At 49.4% G+C, this 19858-nt stretch overlaps 4 protein-coding genes across 5 annotated transcripts; 3 read left to right on the top strand and 1 right to left on the bottom strand.

Annotated features, from left to right (window-relative positions):
* The first annotated feature begins 801 nt into the window (after positions 1 to 801).
* LOC4812990 (ketohexokinase) lies at positions 802 to 15390 on the top strand. Of its 2 annotated transcripts, XM_033382280.1 has the most exons (3): positions 802 to 807; positions 12100 to 12104; positions 14402 to 15390. In XM_033382280.1, exon 3 carries the CDS (start codon positions 14426 to 14428, stop codon positions 15224 to 15226), a length of 801 nt encoding a protein of 266 aa, XP_033238171.1. In that variant the 5' UTR covers positions 802 to 807; positions 12100 to 12104; positions 14402 to 14425; the 3' UTR covers positions 15227 to 15390. The 2 variants fall into 2 exon arrangements, with proteins under 2 accessions (XP_033238171.1, XP_001353295.3); XM_001353259.4 differs by lacking the exons at positions 802 to 807; positions 12100 to 12104 and having other exon boundaries at positions 14063 to 15390.
* On the top strand, positions 7054 to 8408 carry LOC4813430 (ketohexokinase). Its single transcript, XM_001353260.4, has one exon. It carries the CDS (start codon positions 7266 to 7268, stop codon positions 8196 to 8198), a length of 933 nt encoding a protein of 310 aa, XP_001353296.3. The 5' UTR covers positions 7054 to 7265; the 3' UTR covers positions 8199 to 8408.
* On the bottom strand, positions 8312 to 18909 carry gig (TSC complex subunit tuberin). Its single transcript, XM_001353257.4, has 15 exons — positions 18710 to 18909; positions 18499 to 18623; positions 18181 to 18432; positions 17973 to 18109; positions 17732 to 17906; positions 13727 to 13933; positions 13516 to 13663; positions 12683 to 13452; positions 12021 to 12627; positions 11769 to 11968; positions 11453 to 11709; positions 9127 to 11398; positions 8891 to 9061; positions 8735 to 8830; positions 8312 to 8666 (listed from the first exon to the last, which is right to left on the bottom strand). The coding sequence occupies exons 1-15, from the start codon at positions 18765 to 18767 to the stop codon at positions 8547 to 8549; spliced, it is 5595 nt and encodes a 1864-aa protein (XP_001353293.2). The 5' UTR covers positions 18768 to 18909; the 3' UTR covers positions 8312 to 8546.
* obst-J (obstructor-J) lies at positions 15538 to 16720 on the top strand. Its single transcript, XM_001353258.4, has 2 exons — positions 15538 to 15685; positions 15754 to 16720. Exons 1-2 carry the CDS (start codon positions 15679 to 15681, stop codon positions 16674 to 16676), a joined length of 930 nt encoding a protein of 309 aa, XP_001353294.2. The 5' UTR covers positions 15538 to 15678; the 3' UTR covers positions 16677 to 16720.
* Positions 18910 to 19858: the final 949 nt, after the last annotated feature.

Here is a 19858-nt window from a genome sequence, read left to right as displayed (position 1 = left end):
ATAAGCCGACACCATAATGTTTGAATGGTGTGTGTGTTTGAGCGTATTAACACCAACTGGTTCTTGAAATCAATTTTAAACTACTCGTCTGCTCTGGGGTTCTTTTCAACATCAGATTGGGCAAGTTGCAATGTGTCTTGATGAATGATTTTTAAAAGGTCACTAAAGCGAAAATGTACGTGTTTATGAGCCCGAACAGGAACCGACACAGGCCACCCCACAAACAGTACAGTTAACTAAAAGGAGGCCACTTGAGAAAAAGGACACCTGGATTTACGAGCGGTTCGACCATAAAACCATATAGCACATGTGGTATGCACGCATTAGGTGCAAGTGCCGCACATCAGTACTTTTCTTGGGGTTGGTCTTACGTTTTAAGTAGGTGATAGTTTCCTATGTATAGTGCATACGTTTCGAAAATAAAAAACAGTTCGAATTTACAACTTAACTCATCAACCTCTACAGTACGAGTAGATTTTGGTTCAACAAAGCGGCATTGAAATTGATGGAAAATAAATGGAAATTAGCCATATGCCAGGTGGAGCTTTAAGAGCCCGTTGCCGCCGCTTGCAGCAGCCCATGCCGGGGGACAGCAGCAGCCCGGATCCCAACCATCGCTCCCTCATTCCCTTGGAACAAGTGACGAAACCGTGTTAACCCTCCTGCAGGCGGGTGGGGAATGGAGAGTGGAGAGTGGAGAGTGGGTTCTCCTGCAGTCAACCCACCTTGCGCCGGCACGCCTCGCAAGTTCTTTTCAATTAAAAACATTTCCCAGCCCAGCGCTTTAGCGACAGCCAGACGTCTGCTGTGTGTCGCCTGTGTGTTCGAGTCATTTTAGCATATTACTTGGGGAAATAATGAGCCCCGAGCTGGGGCCCGCTGCTCCTCTCTGTGTGTCGCACGCACATCTCGAAGTAAAGACTTTAAAAGCGTGCCACCAAAAAGGGGCTGGCAGGAGGGAGGCTTCAAGAGGATTTTACTGAACGGAGACTGGATGACATTTAAAGCAGAGATCCTTTTCTGATTGTGTACGAGCAATATGTCATGAGATTGTTGTGTCATTAGCCGCCACCGCCTGATTGGATCTTTCAATTACTCAACGACATGGCTGCAAATGCAATCAATCCTGTGCCGATGTTTAAGAACCAATGAACATTCCATTTTACTCTGTATATTCGAAACCTTCAAACAACCAAAAACACACAAACAAGGTCAGTTGCACGGTTGAAAAGTGGTTCAATTCCCAAAGCAGAAAAAACACATCGAATAAACAAGCATCGAAAGCTGCCAATACATGTTTTCGTGCGAGTATCCACTGAAAAGTGTTTTATTTGTGTCACGGAGCAATTCTTTAAAATATCAATAGCACCGCAATAAATTTCAGCCACGACAGGAACAAGGACTGCCTCCTTCCCGCTGCACTCGGCACTCGGCATCCATTCCACGCGGATGGTATCGATAGGCACTTCGCTTGGACTATAAATGGGAGCACTCCCTCTGGCTCCTTGCTTCACTGCATTCGAGGCAGATCATTCTCGTACTCGAAGGATGTAGCGAGGAATGTAGAGGAATTGTAGCCGATTGAATCGATGTAAATGGTAACGTATGTTCAAATGATACTGTTGGAGGGTGTCATTTCCACAGAGCGACCACAGCGGTAATTCAGGATAGCCCTATACAAGGCTATATGCAACAGATTTAAAAAAGATACTCTGTAGTTACAGAGATTTCATGGGCAGCTATCCAGCCTAGGGTTTCCGCCGTGCACCAGTACTGCTTGTAAAATGTTTCGTAGACAGCAATCTGGCTCTCTTTAAGCGTGTAACGAACCAAATGCTTGATATCCATATCGTATGGCCAGGGCATTGCGGTATCGATTCCTTTCCGGTAGCTCTCCCCTTCGCCGACCATCCGTATGGCTAACCAGAGATTCCCAAGTGACTGTGGCTTGTAAACAAGAGCTGGTCACTCACCTACGAACTGTCGTCGTCCATGGACGTGAGTGCGACTGGGACTGGTACTGACTCATGGGCCTGGCTGTGGGCCAAGTGTCCTCGACTCGGTCGTTCGGTCCGGTGCTTGAGTTTGAGAAATGGCACTGCAGCCGTCTGGCGCTATTATCGTGTATTTTTTCACGCCACTTTCTTTCTCTCCGGGCCCTGTATGGCCCGGTCCGACCATTATAAATTATTATGTGGACACCTTGTGGCCGGCGTTCGATCCAACATGCCGGTCAGAGCCGCATCCCTCGATTGCCCATCCCATCCTGGTAACGGTATTCCTGCGGCCCCCTCCTTGGCCGGGTGTGGGAATTCGGAGTCCCCTTCGGGTCGGTTACCGGCTTTGTTTAATTTCCAATTGCTGTCCGAGTCGAGAGGAGTCATCGTCACCGATGCAAAGTGTCATTAAACTCGAGCCAATGCATTGAGTGTTTACGAGTATTGTTTGCCCGTAGTTCGATTGTTCGCTCGACTGTCCGTGCCCAATTACCGATGAAGGTTCGACAATGGCTGCCCGCACCGCCCCGCCCCGCCCCGCACCGCCCCGCCCCGCTCGTTCGCAGCAGCAGCAATATGTTTTCATTTCCCCGGCTGTTGTTCCCCAGTTACGAGTGAAAGAGAAATTAGACAGAATGAGGATGGAGAATGGAGGATGGAGAATGGAGGCTGCTTCTGGCAGAGACGCCGGAAATTGCGCTTCACTTTCAGCTGCACTCGCACCCGCTTTTCATGCTGGAGGCAGATGGCCCAGGGTGCCCACGCGCACAGATGGGCCAGGAGGGGCAGTAGCAGAAGCACGGGCAGACCTTTCGCATGCAGTCAAGTGCCGGAAGCATGAAGAATCTGCATGGTATTCCTTGCATACTTTTGGGCGCCTTACTCGGAAACTCAACGGACTGTGCATCCGGAAGTTAAACATTTTATTTTCTCAAGCCTTGCGGTCGTCTCTGCTCCTAAGTGTGCAGCCATTCTCGGCAGAACAAAATTAATCCAGTGCAAGAGATGCACCTGCCTCGAACAGATCTCCAAAGGAAACCTTTGCCACAATGTTACAATGTTAAACTATGGCAACATATTGGGTGTTGCTATCAAAATTTAATGAGACAGCGTCATAAATCCACTGCTCCGTCGAATACACACACATGACAGTCGACACTTCAGCTGGAACGGAGTCGAGGTCTTAAAGGCATCCAGCTCCATCCCTGGAGATGTGTCGCAGCAAGCGGAAAATCCTCGGTGGCGGCAGGCTTTTCATCTCGATACGGTGACAGACAATTATAATTGTATTTAATACTTTTGATTGATGCTTTGTGAGCTATACGACACAGACACAGACAGACACAGCGCCGCACAAACACTCACACCCAATGGGGGGGCCACGGCCACATCCATGCCAAAGGAGCGACGTCAGCAAGGTGTGCTGTCAGAGGCGGCAGGAAATATTATTTATGAGTTTCATTGATAAATATAATTTATTTCCCTAATTTATGCCATGAGAATTTTCTATATGCCTCCCAATACTGATACCGACACGTCGCGCACACACGAGGGATACGAGAGATACTCGCCAATCCAGAGGAGTAGCAGAGAAGGATTCCAAGAGTTTAAAGCCTTACGAAATCCGATTGTGTATCGACATAGAAAATGATGAATTATATATATGCATATTTAATTATCTTTAAGAAGAGTTTCCAAACAGCGACACCATTTATCAATCGATGATAAAAATGGGAGTTAATTTCCGTTCAGAAAATGGCCGTTTGCACAAAGGACCATTAATTCAGGTCTAAGAAAGGTAAAGCAAAGCCAGTGTTCGACTAAGAAGTATCTGTAAAATCAATTATTCCCAGCATAAAATCAATTTATTTCAAATCAAAGAGGGGAGCGGTTAATCGGGCAACAAAGTTTCCTGAAATCCGAGCTATATTGTCTGTACATTATACATAGGTGTTTAAAAAAAACTGATACGCTTGCTTTGATTTTCCCCAAACAAAATTACTTTCGATAGCATAGCAGGAGATTACCGAACCGAAGAAAGCTGGAATCGAATCAGTTACTTTCAATTGAGTTATCTGTCGTTGTTAAGTACTCTCTGGGTCACGATTCAGTTGAACAGATTTCTCATATGCAGAGCTCATTTCCATTTCCCTCCCACGCTCCAAGCCTTGAGGCTCCATTTTTATAGAGATACAATCCCGTTCTGCACTCGTATTTGTACATCTGTCAGTGGCGGCCACTTGAGGCGACTGTTGGCATTCGCAAAGGCTGGGGAATTGACTAACGGTGCGAGGGATATTATTTATGGGCTGTGTGTGCATACGACGCGACGCTCGTTTTGAATACATTAACCTGATTGCACACCACGATTGTATGTGCAAACATACGAGTACTCATACATATGCACGCACTCCAATATGTACGAGTATTGTTCATCATATTTTGATTATCATAAAACATTTACTCTTGGAGCAATACGAGCAATACTTATGCCAGACACTACAAATATGCAATGTGGGCAGAACAATTTATTAAACAAAAACACTAAGCGTATAATCGAAATATTGCAATCAGATGCCATGGTCTCTCTCTTAGCTCCAAAACCTGGAAAGTGGATTTTAAACACCATTCTGTAGAGATCACGCTTCTGTACGCTATACATCGGACTTATATTAGCCGATCTGGGAGTGGCATGTCTGTTCCTGATAGTCCTACCAATCGATTAGCCCTATATGTCCGATAAAAGGCAGCCTACGTATTCAGGTGGACTGCACATAGGGCTGTTTGAAAACCGAATGATTTCGAGAGCCATACCCATCGCATCCAAAGGCTTGAAACTGCAGTTAAGAGCTAAACAAACCAGCCTCGAATTTCAAGCCCCAGGCTCACGTACACAGTTCTGCATTAAACAGCAGCACTTTTATTGCCAGATCCTGGGAAGGCGGGGGCCGACGGTGACCCTTACCTGGCGTTTGGTCTGGAGTTGGGGTCGGGGCGCTCTCCAGTGTGCTATTACCATTGGCCAGTTTGTGTTAACTGTTGCTTGGGGCCATCAGGGCTTTGGGAGTGTGTGCCGTTCGATGCAAAATGTTGAATTCGTTAAGCAAGACTGGCACGCACGCGATAATCCCACTCGGCCATACAGTGAACACTGTCTGGCACGTCTTGTCTAAGGCAAAAATAATCAGAGAAATCACTAAGAACTGTAGAACAATTTACATCGATTTTATCAGCCTTCTTTTGAGTAAATGTTGGCCCGTTTTTATACTGATTCTGCGTCGATTAGACCACTGTACCACAGTGGAGAAATCCCCGCACAATCGAAGTTCTGAAGATGTCAGCAATATTACAACTTATTCTTTTTGCTGTGTGCTGCTTTAACTTGGCAACTCACGTAGGTGTGCCACTAAATCATAGAATCGGCTGTAAACACCTTCTGGGCTAATATTCCGGGAGCGACGCGACCCATATTTCTACATAAGAAATTCTGTCGGAAATGAGTTCTTCTCGCGAGAAAGTAATTATGCCATCATCAGCCGTTTTCATCAGTCCGTTGTCGGTTGTCCGTTGGCAGGGCGAGGGGGGCCAAACACCAAGCTCCGTCCCCGTGGCATTAAGGGACGGGGTAATTAAAATGGCAAAAATAAATGCCTATTAAGAGCATTTACCAGTGATTGACACTTTAAGGCATAATTCCACGCCGCAAAATGGTACCTCAAGAAAGTGTCGCCGCGACAGACCACGCGGCCACGGAGGCAAGCAAATGTCGAGCTATCGATTTATGGGAGAGGCGCACAGTCGGCCAAGTCGGAGTCGGAGGAGGACCGTCTAACCCGCTTTAAAAGTTTGTTTGTGCGGCTTGAAGCCCGCCCGGCTGTCTCGCCTCCCACTCCAGACACTTTAATTAAAGAACTTTATTTGAGTAGCGACATTTTGAGGGCACAAGGATCTGTGGAATTCCTCATTTCGCAACCATGTGCAAATTATGCTTATGCCTCCAAAAAGGATAGCCTTTGTGCAGCTTTTACTGGAACAGCTTTAAACTTGTAGCCAGAACGGAAAAGAACGGATAGAAAGTGGTAGAATGGTTCCCTATCCACTCCCCAGCCATAGAGGACTGCAAGAACAGACGTTTTGTATTAATTAATGTTAATCTGTACGTATGTATGTAGGTATTCCTCGTGCATGTGTATGTAATTACTGCAGTGTAATCCTTTTAATGAATTTGTACACACCTCAAACGCAGGCAAGCGGGGAAAATGTTTGAACTTTGTTCGCTGCTTGTTCGTTAAAGCAAAGTTTTGCTGAGCTTATTGTCGTGGTAGCGCCCCATGGTAACCCCATGTGTCTGTCTAGTCATGGTATTTGCGGTGCGGAATTCGTTTATTTCGGCCCCATCATGATGCAGACACGACCGACTTTTGCGCGGGACGTAACGAAATCATGTTATGCAAATTATCATAATTCCCAAATGCCAGTCAATAAAAATTCGACATACAATCTTTTTTTGGGGGGTCATCCGCTGAACGAACATTCCTTCGAAGCTTCCTGCCACATTCACATACAAATGTACACATCTCGACATCCGCGTGAGGCATTGAGCAAATGGAATGAAACCAATCAATTTACATTCATATACAGCATGAATCAATCGGCATTACATACTTATGTTAATTTAATAATAGCGGTCTGGCTTAATGTTTATGGTCGGCCTTTAATGACATGGAATTGGAGGGACGCGACCAATTGAGTCGAAGGGTCGAAACATTGAATACTCTTTCAGTTTCTGTTTTCAGGCAGCACAATCTTTCGTACGAGTTCCGTTCCGTATACAAAGCAAATTGTACAGCAGTTAAGAGCACACTTCTAAGAGAAATAAATACTGAGGGAAACGTAGGAGCGCGATCAGCGGCTGAATTGCTCTCTCCGCTCGATAAGCAGTCGAGGGAACTTTTGCTAAATTTGCTGGGTGGTCGAAGCTTTAGTTACTCTTTCGGCGGATCAGCTATCTGTCGTGGAGTAATTCTGTATATGTATATACTATGAGGTCTAAACATATTCGTAATACCCTTGGCAGAGTATCAAAACAGCTGTAAAAAACGATCGACAGTAAATACAAGTAGAAAATGGTGCAATGTATGCCCTCACAGCGAACACACGTAGATTCTGATTAGATTGAGTGGAAAACAGAGCTATAGAAGACTGTAAGCCCAGAAGAACACACCCGATAATCGCGTAAGTGACCGACCGGAAAAGATCTGTGTTGTAATGACCGAGGAGACGGTCGGCAAGCCCGTGCTATGCGTGGGCTGCACGGTCATCGATTTTGTGACGATCACCAGCAGCTACCCCAAGGAGGACACCGATCGACGCTGCCTGGACGGTTTCTGGCAGCGAGGCGGCAACGCCTCCAATGTGAGCACTGTCTTGGGCGTGCTGGGGTCGAAGGTTGACTTCTTTGGAATGCTGAGCAGATCGGATGCGTTTCGAGTACTGCTGGAGGATTTGCGGCGAAGGAACATCGGCACAAGCCACTGTCCGCAAACGGACAAGGACCCGCCGTTCTCATCGGTGATCCTTGCCCAGGACTCTGGCACGCGCACCATCATCCACTGCAACAAGAACTATCCGCAAGTCACCTGGGAGGACTTCAAGAAGATCGACCTAACGCGATACGGATGGGTCCACTTTGAGGCTCGCAATGTCGCAGAGACTTCCAGGATGATGCAAAGCATTGTAGAGCACAATCGCAACAGCGGCGAACGCATTATCATATCCTTAGACTTCGAGACGCTGTACGAACAGAACCTGAAGTTGTGCTATCCCTGCGACTATGTGGTCTTCTCCAAAGAACTGGCCAGCCAGAAGGGCTGGAAGAGCCCCAAAGACACTTGCGAATTCCTTGCCGCCAACCTGTCTTTGCAGGGGACACTGAAACCGCCGGTGATCATCTGTCCCTGGGGTAGCGCAGGCGCAGTCTGCCTTGATGCCAGTGGCAACTACCACGAGCTGCCTCCGTACAAGCCCAAACAGGTGGTGGACACACTGGGCGCGGGCGATAGCTTCATGGCTGGCTTCATTTATGGCACCCACGTGCATAAGTGGGATTTAGTGGAGGCTGTGGACTTTGCCAATCGTGTGGCCAGCCACAAGATCAACAAATTCGGCTATGATCACATTGGAGAGCTTAGATTGGCCTAGAAACAATGGGAAATAGCTCCAGCAGCTTGGTTTTAAAAGATATTCCTATCGAAAGTCTCCATAATCCACTCCTAAGTGGCTCTGCAGAAACTCTGCCTTATTTTCGTTGAAAGTTTCTTGCTGCATCCTCAAGGATGGCAGAGCTTTTGTATTTTCACAAATTTTATAAACTTGTCAAAGTCATTACGAATATATGTATGTATGTGTGTATGTATTATGATTATATGTTTTTAGCATCATCAGATGCGACTGCCGGTATCCAGAAATATGCGTGGGGAGCACGGCAGAATGATTGTTACTGCTCCCAAGCTTAGAGCCTCGCTTCCCATTCGAATGCCCAGTAGTTGTCTATGTGAACTTTATGAAGTCCGCTCGCTGGTCGTCCATGTCCGAGCCGATCGCTGAGGAGTTGATGCCAATGCCGCTCGAAGAACCACTTTGCTGCTGACTGTTGTTGGCTTCGATGAGCTGTGGAGGGAGACAAGTCTCTGTTAGGGTGCATTTTCCTTAGTTATGCCACAAGGGGGGAAACCTACCTTGGCCCGCAGGCGCTTTATCGTGCGCAGTCGTTCCAGCCAGTTGGAGGCATACGGGTTCTGCTTTTGCACACTCTGGTAGACTAGCGAGGCAAGCTGAAGGACAACGTAAGAATTAGTTAGCAACCAAATGGTTCATTAAATGGCTCTACTCACATTGGCATGCAGCGCCATTTGACGGGCAAGCAGCGGAGCACTGCGGTCGGACACAATCCTCGGCTGTGGATGGCAGACAAACTTTGATATCTCGGAGCGGGCTTTCACATAGACCCGATTGGAGTTCAGCTCCAGGGGTTCGACAATCACGCAGGCATAGTTAAATTGGCCCTGGAAATGAGAACTCATTTAGCGGACCACATTTTTAACGAGCGTGGGGGTCGCTTGGGTCTTACGGATATGGTGTTCAGGTTATACTCCTCGCCACTCTCGTTGTAGATGATCTTCACGAAATCGTTGCCGATGTGGCCCTTTTTCTCGTTGCAGTTGGGATCGTCCTTCAGCTTGGTGGGCATCAGCGTGGCCACGTGAAAGGTTACCTGCAGAATGTCATCCTTCCAGATGTAAGCAAACTTGCCATCGGACCCGTTCCTGTCGAGCCCAATAAACAGGTTGTTCTGCTCGGCCTCCTTCAGACTGACCAGGGTGCCGATGTTGCGCAGGAACTCCACATAGCGCGTGCTGCCGTGCGAGTTGCGCAGGATCTCGACCTCGTTATTGCACTGTCCCTGGCCCACATACAGCACGCCGATTTTGTGCGTCTCAAATGGCGGCACGAGGTCGAACAGCGTCACGGCATTCGAGTGCTCGGGCCCCAGCTTCAGTGGCATTTCCGTGACTCCCAGTGACCCCGTGCTGTACAGCTGCAAGAACACAAAGCTGGGATTCATGCACAGCTTGGCATTGATCGGCGGCTTGGTGGGTCCAAAGTTGCGGAAGCTGCTGGCCGGCGGGGGACGCGCCTTGCCATTGATCACCTCACGCACCGTTGAGATGGTTTTCGATCGTCCCCGCATCATGTCGCCGTTTCCGTTGCCGTTGTTTCCGTACTCCGAGGTGGCGCCCACATTCGTTCCATTGCTGCCACTGCTGCTGGACTTGGCCACACCCTGCTGCTGCTGCGGAGGCCCAGACGCACCGCCGAAGCTCGTGATCTTGCTGGCTGCCAGCAGCGGTGGCTGTTTCACGGCAGGCACTGTTGTAGCCGTAGGTGGAGCTAGAGCCGGCGACAACGGAGGCTTGGCCGCCGATACCTGCAAAACCGGAGCCGCGGGCAAGGTGATTCCCGCCGACGCATGCTGGCTGCTGACGTCATCCGCCGAATGCTGTTTGGGCGGTAAGGTGCTGCTCTCTGGCTGCAGGTCTTGGGCAACCTGCGGAGGCGTTGAGCCGGCTATCTCTTCCGGAATGGCCTCGCAGCTGACGCGCATGTCCTTGGTGCTGTACTGGACACTCTTCTTCTTCAGCGTAAGCTGGCTCTGCGGCTCATCCACCGTCTTAACCGGCTCCTGAGAGAGCGGCGCCGGTTTGGCGGTCAGAAACGCCTGCCGCCAGCTGGAGCTCATCTCTGGGCTGGAGTTAACTCGACGCACGGGATTTCGGGCCCGGCTCTGCGAATCTTCAAACGCCAGCGAGTCGTCGTCGGCCTCGCCATCGCTCACACTCCCGCAGAGAGCTGCCTCCTTGCCGCGCTTGCCAGGTGCAGTAACACGTGGTATGGGAATGGCTGCAGTTCCCGAAGGACCGCTACCGTTGCCGTTTCCATTGCCATTACCGCTGCCAACGCCGCCAACCGAATGAATCTCCTCCTGACGCTGTAGGGCGCGGGCCTTGGCCCGCAGTTCGCTTGTGGGTGCGGCTACAGCCGGACTGGGACTGGGTGGTTTCACGGGCTGTTGCTCTGCCGTTTCCTGTTCCGCATCTGCTTCCGGTTGCGGCTGTACCTGTACTGCGTTGTCCTGCAGAGTGCTGTCCGGCCCAAACACGCCCCCATAGGCCGTGGGAAGGAAGAGCGATACGACATTGTTGAAGGGCAGATCCTGTCCGAAGCAGTCGTTGGTGATGGGGTTCTGGATGCGCGTGATCCACGAGATGTTGCCAGTCGGACGCCGGATAAAGATCTCCGCCCAACCGGTGCAGGCACGCACACAAACCGGCTGCTGGACAACAGATCCCGCGGGACTCATGCTGGCCGAAGACTGCGACAAGGAGTTGCCCAGCAGCGAGGTGTTACTTCCCGTATGGGGTCCGTCGCCAAACCCTCCTCCGCCCAGTGCCTCGGGGTTGGAACCCCGACGCGAGAGTGCATCAAGCGAGGCTGTCGAGCTGTTGGAGATCTGTCGGTGCGGATGGTTGGTGGCCGCCGAATTGGACGAGGAGGAAGAGGTGAGCTCCGTGCTACCGGCCGACTCGTTGCCGCTGCTGTGCTGCAGGCTCACCTTCGTGTAGCGGCGCTCCCGCTCGGGGGAGAGCGGTGCAGCTGCATCGCTCAGACTCTTCGAATTGAGGCTGATGCTGGGGGCCTTGCCCAGATGCGCGCACCGCTCGCAGAGGCCGCTGCGCGTGGGTGCAGATGGGCAGCCGGAAGTGGTAATGGTCACCAGGTTGTTGCCCACAAGCCAGGTCTGCGAGACACCATCCTTCAGCAAAAACTCGGCTGCAGGCAGACTGCAACGAAGCAAAGGGGTTAAAAAGAGGGTCTTAAGAGGCTTTCATACGTACCGCTTTGGTGGCGACGGACAGGGCGAGAAAGTGTGACGGGAGAGAAAATCGAAGCAGGTTTCTGCCAGCTCCGTGTGGAAGTTTCGCAGCCCGTTGTTCATCTGTGGCCGCATCTCGGGGTCATTTCGAGCCGTGGCATTCTTCCGGCTGCCGCGCTCTGTGAGACTGGTGCTGCGCTTGCGGCTGGACGAGTCCTCGTTCAGGGAGTTCAGGTTGACAATGTCATTGGACAGCATCTTGGCATTCGACTGCATCGACTGTGGAACAGGACGCAATCAACCAGAGCAGATTACAATGTCTGGGTCTCTCTACTTACACTCTTGATGTAGCTCACGCAGTTCTTGCGCAGCTCCAGCTTGCACTTGAGGAACCACCCGGCTATGACATGGTGGGCCAGCGACACCGTGTAGTGGTCGTAGCGATGCGGCTTCGTGTACGGCAGTGAGATGGCAAACACGTACATATTGTGCATGGACGTGAAGTTGGTGAAGAGATGCTTCGACAGGTGGATCAGCACTGGCCAAACAAAATAGAGGGTAAAAGTCCTCTGGATATTTCATTTACTTACACGACAGAAACTCCAGCACTGGAATGGCCAGGGTGTTCGTGTCGGACATCTTGCTCATCTGCAGCAGCACCTCCGGCAGCTTCCGCATCAGCGACTCTGGCATTTCCAGTATCAGGATGGTCATGGTGTTGATGCAAACACTGGCGATGCCAGTGAGCACGCGGGCATTGAGGGCCGTGATGATGCTGTAGTGCTGAGGCGGCTGCAGGCACTCGTGGTAGATCACCAGCGAGGCGATGGCGGGCAGCACCAGAGCATGAAATTCGTCGGTGGAGCGCTTGAACTTGTTGTTGCTGACTGAATTGATCTTGAAGAGGGTGTTGGCCAGCTCCTCGATGTCATTGCCCTGGATAAGTGCCTTGTTCTGCAGCATTTTCGGTAGCTCCTTGATGACCAGCTCGAACACTTGAAAGTCCGTGTCCTGCTCCAGGCACCGCACAATCAGCTTGCATACGCGTCGTATCGAAATCGCAGTGGCATGGGCCTGCGGCAGCAGCGGCGAGTCAATGCCCAAATAATGGCTGAACTTTACCGCCTCATTGCTGCCCTCTGGATAGCCAATATGGTAGGAGGCGTTTGCACGCGCTTTGAGTATCCAAGTGAATATCTATGGCGATAGGCAAAGTTATATAAAAAGGAAGGTAAGAAGTTCCTTTACTCACTTTAAGCCGCACAATACTGGTCTGCTCGAAGATCTTGGGATAATCGTAGTGCAGCTCAAGGTGCTCCAGCAAAATGTTGAATATCTTCATGGCATGCACAGCCGGAAGGCGATGCAGTTTGATGGCAAAAACCTTGACCAGCCCATCGACAGCAGCGATGATGTCGGCCACCTCCGACTCATTCTTTATGGCCACCAACCCCTCCAGAAGAGGCGCACCAGAATCAGCGGCTGCCAGATGACGCATGTGATCGAAGGGACGGTTAATGAGCGCCTCAAGAGTGTCCAGCAGATCCACACAGCGCTTGGTGTCGCAGTGCAGAGCAAAGTTGGAAAGCGCCCGCGCCACTGCCACGCGCACCTGCACACTGGGCTCCTGGTGGATCTGTGCCAGATGGGTGAGGACCACGCGGTTGAGTATCTCCTCCTCGTAGCAGGGGCGGTTCTGGTCCATGATGCGCACCAGCGACTCGATCGTCTTTATGCGAACATTCACATTGGACATGCGGTAGTAGCGGCGGACGAAGTGGGTCAGCACCTGCAGCCACTCCGGTCGTGTGGCGGTCACCTGACGCGATCGGTACTCGATTAGGGCCAGCACAGAGGCTTCTGGCCGCCTCTCTGCCACACGCTCAATGAGATCGTAGATGCGATCGACATTGCCCAGTATCTGAGAGCGATCCTGCTGCAGCAGCTTCTCGATGCAGTCGATGTTCTCGTGGAAACTTATCTGCAGATACTGTAGGCGATCCTTGTTCATGCCGGTGACCTCTGTGTGAATGGGACATCAATTAATCATCGATAAACGTTGCCCGTAATGCTTGTAATACCTACCGTAATACTCAATGTTGTTCACAATCGCCGACATGATGTCGCAGATCCTGTCCCATATGATCTCCGACAGGAGATCCGCCTTGTTAATCACCATGCGCACGCTGAGGATCACCTCGTACGTGACGATCACCTGCTGACTATCCAGTACCTGGAAAAACACACAATACTCATACACATGTGTGCGCATGGATACACAAGTAGGGGCCCTTACACGTAGGAATCCAGTGAGGACATTCGTCGCATACGTCATCGACGAGACCTGGAAAATTTTCTTCGAGGCGAATATGTTCATCGTCAGGTGGAAGACAGCTCCGCGCACTAGCTGCGCATCGTCGTAGAGGGATCGATCGTTGAGGATGCTGCACATCATCTTCATGGAATGATAGCCCAGCTGGGTGCCCAACAGGTTCCTCATTATCTGAAAATGGAAAGCATAACAAAATAAGAATTCTCCATCATGTTTCATCGTTTTAAGATCTTTTCAACCTAAACGGATGACATTCTTGCGGTTCATTCTTTCCGAGTGTTTAAAATCATTTCCATAATATTTTTGGCAGAGATTGTATTCCAAAATTCAAAAAACGATTCCCCAAAGATGAAAAAAATTGTCGTTAAGGAGTTTATTACGGTTAAGAAGGTGCGCTACTTGCCAAAGCCGCCACCACCTCCGCCGCCACCGCCCCAACGCCATGTACTCGTGGTGGGGAGCTGCACCTTGGACCTGGTCACGGTGTGCGATGTTCATCCCACGGCCGGCGTGGATCAGCGCACCAGCGAGGGATGCTGGCGACGCGGAGGTAGCGCATCGGACATGTGCAGCGTTCTGCGTCGCCTGGGAACGGCGTGCGAGTTCCTTGGGCGACTGAGCAGGGCCAGGGCGTTTGAGGATCTGTTGACCAGCTTCCACTCGATGGGTATCGACATCTCGCACTGTCCGATGTCGGCCCACCAGCCGACGCACCGCAGCATCATCACGATTCGAGGCTGCGAAACGCACACCATCCTGGAGTACTCGAATCGCCGACAAGAGCTCACCTTCCAGCAGTTCCTTGGTGCCGTCGACTACCAGATGATTTCGTGGGTGCACTTTGAGCCCCGCAGTCCCACGGAAACGGTGCGCATGGTACAGGCCGTGCGCGACTTCAACGAGCGCTGCCCGGAGGAGAGAATCATCCTTTCCGCCGACCTGGCCAGCCTCAAGAAGCCCAGCCTGATGGTGGCCGACCTGGTGGACTATGTGTTTGTCCGCAAGCACCTGAAGCATGCGAATTCCTTCATGAACGGACACGAGACGGTGTGGGCCGTACGTGACGGACTACGTCAAGTGCGTGCCGAATGGAAGAAGAATCAGCCCCGAAAGACGCCCCACCCCACACAGGGCTTTCTGCCCTTGGACCCAAGCCACTGCCCAGCCCCACCGCAGGACGTCCCCACCATTATCTACAACAACTATGCGGAGGGGGCCAGCTGCCTGCTGCCCGACGACACCTTCTTCAAGGTGGGCCCGCATACGCCGCAAAAGATCGTGGACGTGATCGGTGAAAACGAGACGTTCGCGGCAGCAGTCATCTATGCGTTGCTGGAGCCAAAACTGCGGCTGCGCGACGCCCTGGAGTACGGCACTCGAGCGGCTGTCTTCAAGGTGCAACAGGATGGATTCGATGGTCTGCGCTGCATGCCTAAGGATCTCATCGGATGCTACTACGCATAAGCGCCTGAGCGACTAAGCGGCAGAGCGGCTGAGCCTGAGGTCATGACCAAACTGGGTTATCAGGCATCGTTCCTCTTAGCATGAGTTTTGGCCTTGAGTTTGGCTGGAAAAACACCAACAGCTGAAGAGTAGCATTGATTCGAAGAATAAACTGATTCATTGATCGTTGTTTAGTTAATCATCCATCTGGGAGCATGTCGGTGCTGTCGATAAGAAGTCGCGCAGAATGTGTAATTCTCTGATAAGACGGTGCCTGGGACTGGAGTTCCATTGCAAATACCCAACTAGATATTGACTGAGGGAATTTTCATTAGCATTAATAAACGAATGTCAATGCAATCTCGGAAGCGATTGCCACCAAATGATGATGTGATGTGGAGGAAATAAAAAGGTAGCCGTCGTCAAACCAGTGCCGCATTCGCTATTCGAAGCGCAACAAGATACTAATTCAAATGGAAAGTGAGTGGGGCAAATGGAGATCGACATTCGATCAAAGGATTACTAAAACAAAGCTTATTTGCTTGCAGATCGTTTAATGCTGATACTGCTGTTCCTGGCGGCATCTGCCAGTGCTTCGCATGACCCGAGCGTCGCGTCCGTGTGCCGGCTTTCGGCCGTCTGGAGACTGCTACCCGATGAGCACCACTGCGGGAAGTTCTATGTCTGCACTGGCGATGTAGAAGACCCCTACCAGGAGTTCAGCTGCCCCCCCTCCTATCGCTTCCACAGCGAGCAGGGGATCTGTGTGCCCGGCGCCTGCAGCGACGTGGCCAGCACCTGTAACTCCACCACCAGTGCGGAGCGCATACAGAGCGACTGCACCCGCTATCGCCGCTGCACCCCAGGCGGAGCCTACTCAGTGGCGCGTTGCGTTAGTGGCAGTTACTTCGACAGCGGACGGCGCGCCTGTCTGCCAGTGGCCCTGACGGCAGCCCACCAGTGCAGCTGTCTGCTCCCGGACCACGCCACGGTGGAGAATCCCAGCGACTGCGAGACCTACTTCCGCTGCGAGGACGGCAGGGCGGTGCTCGTTCAGTGCCCAGCGGGTCAATACTTTGAGAGCAGCGTGGGCAGCTGTCTGCTCGACACGACTGGCATCTGTTTCGAGAAACCCACGCTGCCGCCGGCTCTGACGGACCACGCGCTCGCCCTGGACGAGTGCATCAGCACAGGCAGTCGTCTGGCGCCCCACAGCCGGGACTGCGGCCGCTACTATGTCTGTGCGGACAGGCGAGTCCTCGAGATGAGGTGTCCCAGGGGCCAGTACTTTGATGCGGTACACCATTACTGCACTCTGGACGTCTCCAGAGAGTGCCAGAGTCACGAGAGTAAGAAGAAACCTGAAGAGGAGACAGAGGCGGCGGCAATAGCAAAGAAACCACCGCCACCACCGGAACGGGAAATATTCGGTAGCTACGATAAGTTCTCGTCAAAGTTCGTTTCATTTTGAGATATATGAAATACTTAATTAATAAACGATTAGAAGTTCCATACCATCATCGTCTTATCGACACGTAACAAATGGCCAATGTAAGCCGGAGGAATGCACACGGCATAGATAGACTTCCATTTTCCAATTGGAATAATTATATTATCGTAGGGGTTATCCTGCACTAAATATTATATTCCAAGAGATTATTTCGCTTCTACGGACTGACAGCCAAATATATTCCGTTTTTGGTTGAAAAAGCTTCTTGCCTGCCAAAGAGATCGCATTATCCCATGGCTACGGCTAGGCTATAAAAACTAGCCGGTACCCGAAGAATTTAGGGATATAGTATTTTTGTGGTGAATTGCGTAACACCACAGAAGGAAGCGTTTTCGACCCATTAGATTATATGTATATATTTTGATCAAATCAATATCCGAACGGACGGACGGACAAGCAGACATATGTACATATGTACATAGCTAGTCGATATGGCTCTCACACTCTTTCTCGTGCTGGGTGTGCCTTTGGGGCGGAGGGAAGCGAGGTAAACAGAGAGTGACAGATGTAGCGGAATAAAAAACAGTAGTGGAAAAATGGAATCAGATAAAATATTTTAAAATTATAATAACTAGGTCATTAGGTAGAAAGAGGATAAGCGAAGTGCAAGAAGTAACATAACAACACAACTGGCAGTCGTTTTTTCTATATTTTTGTCTGTTTTTTCATCTCTCATGACAATTGCGAGCAAAATTCAAAGAGATCGCGGAAAGATCTTCCACCTTTTGTTCCCTTTTACGAAAAGCGATACAAAAGACAAAGAGCGAGATAGAGAGAGAGAGAGAGAGAGAGAATGCAGCAGTCATCGGCTCCGATACCAATTCCGGCGCTTACGTTTAAAATATGTTTTATAAGCTAAATATATCATTAACTCACACATACTATACTATATACTGACTGAGTCCCGGGTATAAAACTAAGGCCTGCGGCAATACCAGCGGCTCACAAAATTCCCGATCGTTTAGACAAACATTTCGTTTTATCCTTATATACATATATATCCAGGAAAATCTCACCTTGAAGGAGGACTCGCAGTATCGCGAACAGTCGACGGTTCGGCACAAAGTGGTGATGCACTGTTGAAGCGCCTCGCTAGGGAATATAGTGTAGCCAATGACCATCTCCAAAATGGTAAGGCACTGCAGGCCTATGCTGACGTCGGTGAGGGTGCAGCTCAATTCGCAGGCATTCCTGGACAGACGATAAAGACTTTAGCATGTAGCAAATATTGAGAATATATCTGACTGGATCACCCACTGTACGATTCCAACGAGAATGTCTTTGTCCAGATGGGCTGCGTTAAACTTGATCAGATTGACCAGCATGCCAAGGTAGGGGCACAGGAGATTATCTTCGTTTATGGCTGGGATCCACAGCAGCATAAATTTTCCAATCTGCCAAAAAAGACACATGGCAATAAAGTTAAAGTTCTCCGAGCACATGGTGCATTGGGGCAGCACCTTACCTTTTCTTCAAAGTTTGTGATATTCTTCCCGTTTTCTGTGAGTGTGTCCAACAGCTCTAGCAGATGCCGCAGGTCCTCTCGGGCTTCGTGGTTCTGTATGACCAGAAAAAACTTCTCCCGCATGAGAGTAAGGTTCTTGTACTGTGTGTGGATGAGTCGCTTGTAGAAGCTCAGTGCAATCTGTCGCGTTTCAGCCGGCTTGTTGGGCACTATGAGATCATTTGTGATATTCCACAGGTTGGTAATGGAAGTCTGTGGGGACGGAGGATTGGTAGCATGAGGATTGGTTTCGCTCTCTGTTGTCTGTCTAGTACATACCTCATCCAAGTTGAAGTTGTGCAGCGCGTCGCCCAGCTCCTTGAGCATCTTGCACCGCTGTGCAACGGGTTTTTCCGGACGCAGCTCTCGCTCATATGGCCGCAGTCTGGTCTCCCCTGCATTGCCTGTGCAAAACGCACCATTAATACAAATAAAGAAGAAGGTTACCACGACGGGGGTGCTCCTCCCATCAAGTGGAGTGATTTGTTACCTGCCGGCGTCACCTGTTTGAGAAACAGTTTGAACTTTGACTTGTTGTTGGAGCTCATGGTTGATCGTTCTCTGGGCGGTGATCAGTAAATCAACTTGCTGCGTGCACAATTATTGTTCTTTTCGCTGCAATTCTAATAACAAATTTATGCACACAGCCATTACATGGCAACTACACAGGGATGAAATTGTCACGGAGGCACCTGGCGGCAAAAACGGGCATGTTTTCATATTCTACATATACTTCACACAGTAACACTAAATACTCTATTTTATATATGTTGATATGTGCATAGTTGTTGCCTATAAATGGAATTTAGATAGAATCTTGGTCATCTTTGAATGAATTATAATTTTGGTGTTTTTTTTGCATAATTTTACTTAACTTAATAAGGAAAGGGTAAAAAATATACTTGGATTTTGAAAGACTTGGACTTGAAAGACGAAGATACGAAGACTGTATTGGAGGAATAAAAAGTTCCACATATCGGACAAAAAATATTGAAATATATTGATACATCAATTTTTTAACATTGCTAATGTTGTAAACAAAAAGTTTTACTTTTAAGCCTGGGTAATCCTTTATGGTATATTTTTATATATATTTTTATGATCATTTTGACGTCGAAATCGGATGGAAGGTATATTTGCGGTATATCAGTATATAATTTTTTCTTTTCTTTCATAGGTTTCAGTATGTAAAAGAAGATCGACGCGTTTTTACAATTTTGCGACCTCTCAAGTCGTGTTTACGTGCATCACTTATGCCACTGGAGTTCATTCATATCTTTGTCTCTCTTTCATTTTCAAAGAAGTCGACTTTGGCGCGCTGCTACAGCGACTATCCAATTATGGCATTCTTTTTCGCTCTCTTTGAATCGGTATTGAATCGTTTAATGCGACATTATATGTTTAAACCTTTTTTTTCATACAATCAAATGAAAGGGGAATTTAAAATTAGCCAATATAGTAGAGCATTTACTCATTTAACGGCTAAAACTATATGTTCAGTACGGAATGTTCAAATTAGCTAGTAATTTTAAATAGAATATCAAAATCGAGGAATTTGATTTCCGAATAAGGAAGGAAGGAAGGAAGGAATTATTATATAAGAATATTATAATTAGAATATTAGGACTATAATGTTAGT

The sequence above is a fragment of the Drosophila pseudoobscura genome, chromosome X (assembly GCF_009870125.1).
Source record: "Drosophila pseudoobscura strain MV-25-SWS-2005 chromosome X, UCI_Dpse_MV25, whole genome shotgun sequence".
Taxonomy (NCBI): domain Eukaryota; kingdom Metazoa; phylum Arthropoda; class Insecta; order Diptera; family Drosophilidae; genus Drosophila; species Drosophila pseudoobscura.
The sequence above is the reverse complement of the archived record's forward strand: the minus strand, read 5'-3'. Positions and strand labels throughout refer to the sequence as shown.